This window comes from Salvia splendens, chromosome 17 (genome assembly GCF_004379255.2).
Source record: "Salvia splendens isolate huo1 chromosome 17, SspV2, whole genome shotgun sequence".
NCBI classification, from domain to species: Eukaryota; Viridiplantae; Streptophyta; class Magnoliopsida; order Lamiales; family Lamiaceae; genus Salvia; species Salvia splendens.
Window position 1 is genome coordinate 23499273 of NC_056048.1, and position 2620 is coordinate 23501892.

A 2620-nucleotide genomic window follows, 5' to 3' on the forward strand; every position below is an offset into this window, starting at 1 on the left:
GCCCGACTCAACAAGCAATTAATTAATGTTCAAAGAAAAATAAAATACGTAAAAGGAAAGAACAAACTGAATTAATAAACAAAATAGACTCCTACACTCTACTTCTGGAATTTGCTCGGCGGTCGCAGCTTGTCTCGCGGCCTCAAAGTTCTCTTCGGTGCTGCCTCGCTTTCCTCGCTGCCTCTCGCCGTAGACGCTGCCTCGGGCCCCGGCTCCTGAATGCTGTCTTAAAGATGTCGCCCTCACTCATTCGAATTTGATGATAACCTGAGCGTAGATCCAATTTTGAAAAATACTTTGCATTGCCCAATTCATCAAATAATTAATCCGCCGTGGGTATAGGGAAGTGATCCGGAACAGTAGCCTTATTGAGAGCGCGGTAATCAATGCAAAAGCGAAACGTGCCGTCCTTCTTACGAATCAACAGTACTGGTGATGAAAAAGGGCTATGACTGTGGCGAATAATGCCCTGCTCCAACATATCGCGTACCTGCTTCTCAATTTCGGTCTTTTGAAAGTAGAGGTACCTGTAAGGACGAACATTGACCGGTCTTGTTCCTGGCAACAGATGAATCCTATGATCAAAAGGGCAAGGCGGAGGTACACCTCGGGGCTGGTCAAAAACCCCCCGGTGTGCCGTCAATACCTCCATGATGTCAGATGGCAGGTCGGGAGGGAAAGACTCCTGTTCGGCGGTGCTAACACCCTCGGTCGCACTGTCAATCAGTACAATTTCATAGAACTCGTTGTCGGCTGATTGTGTCGTCAATGCATATAACGATTGTAATGAAATTTGCTTTGGTCCGGGCATCAATCCTTGCAAAAATACCGTACGACCCCCGTGTGTAAATTCCAACGTCTTTTTGACAAAATCTGCTGACACTTTCCCTAGTGACTCCAACCAATTCATTCCCAAAATGACATCCAGTCCGTGGTGGGCGAGAATATGGAGATCCACCAAGAACAACGTACCCTGTAACGTTAGTTTCGTGCCCCGTGATATATGAGTGCAAGGCAAAGATTCACCGTTACCCACTAGTACACGGAACGGTCGAATCGGCGATAGTTCCAATTGTAGAGCTTCCGCAATTCTCGGATGGAGGAAGTCTAGTGTCGCCCCCGTGTCAATCAACACCCTGACGGCGGTATCGCCCAACGTCCCATGTACAATGAATGGCTTCGAACTCCCTCGGCCATCCAAGGAGTGGAGGTGTGATAAGTCTGCAGTAATCAACTCGTCCTCGGAGATCGGCTCTCCCGCATTGTCAGCCTGCGGCTCCTCAACCTCGTCGGCCATATAGCAAAGCAATTTAACCTTACAGACGTGGCCCGTTACCCACTTTTCGGGGCAGTGATAACAAAGGCCTCGGCGAGCTCGCTCCGACCTCTCCGCATTAGACACCCTAATTGGATATGTACGCGATTTGTTCGCTTCGCGACCCTGCGGTTCTTGCAGCGGGGGTGCCGGGGACTGGTTGGTAGGAGGCCGTTGATCTTTGCCAGCCCATTGCTGGCGCGGGTACGACGACGTGGGTGGCCGTTCGTCGTGTGTAGCCGCCAGCCGCAGCGCTAAGGCCATTGCCTCGGCTAACGAATCCGGATACTGCAATTCTACCTTCTCTTGCAAGGGTTGCTTAAGACCTTGAATGAAAATTGGAATTAAGGTCGACTCCGATAAATCGGTCACCCGATTGAGATAGCGTTCGAACGTTGCGTGATAATCAGCTACGGTGGACGTTTGGACTAATTTGGCAATTAATCCCGTGTAATTTCTGAAGCTTTGAGGGTCAAATCGATGTCTCACGTCGTCCAAGAACTCTGGCCATGTCACGAAGCCATTAGTATCTCGATAGTTAAATATCCACTCCGAAGCCGGTAGATCAAATAGCATGACGACATAGTGTAAGCGTTCCGCCTCCGGGATACGTTTATGATCAAAATAATATTGCACGCGTGAGATCCAATTGGGCGCATCTGAACCATCAAAGTGTGGTGCATCCATCCTCACGCCAGGAGAATAATCAGATCCCTGGCGGTTCAAACGGTGTCGGCGCTGTGGTGGGTCCCAGCACGTTACCGCGTGCTCATCGTCATCGTCCCACTCGTCGTGCCGCTGGGGAGGGTCCCAATTGTCTCGACGGTGACCCATTCTGTATTTACCACGTCGCTGAAAAGAACGGCCCTGATTCAAACCATCCCCAAAAACGAACCCCGCGACCCCTACGATTGGGTCTTCCACGCCCTCGAACCTGGTGGCGGTATGGGCGGTCGTGGCCCTCACGTGGGTTCCGATCCTGTCTACGGTATTCCTCCCATTCCTGTTCGGCCTCATCAAACTCAGCCTCGGCGCCGTCATGAATTATCGGCCGCCGTTCCAAGTTATCGACCCGTCGATCCATCTTGTCGAAGCGTGCGTTCAGTTGCGCAAACCCCAGCGTGACCGGGTCCGTCGGGTTCTGTCCCCCCATCTCGCCGGTAGTCCTCTGCCGCGTCGGCCCCAAGGGCAGCGCCGATGTTGATTCTGTCAGTGGCAGGTCTGACGCCATTAAAGAATGTGTTGTCGAGTATCGGAATGAAAGCACCAGATGTTACAGACGTTCTCCGCAACGGCCCGGTTTTC

At 51.6% G+C, this 2620-nt stretch overlaps 1 protein-coding gene across 1 annotated transcript; it reads right to left on the minus strand.

The window, feature by feature from the left end:
• Positions 1–322: 322 nt before the first annotated feature.
• On the minus strand, positions 323–2356 carry LOC121774499. The gene has a single exon (XM_042171363.1). It carries the CDS (start codon positions 2354–2356, stop codon positions 323–325), a length of 2034 nt encoding a protein of 677 aa, XP_042027297.1.
• Between the last annotated feature and the right edge of the window lie 264 nt (positions 2357–2620).

Excerpts from the sequence above, each read along its gene's own strand:
- LOC121774499 (XM_042171363.1), bottom strand. The coding sequence starts at position 2,356 with ATGACGGCGCCGAGGCTGAGTTTGATGAGGCCGAACAGGAATGGGAGG.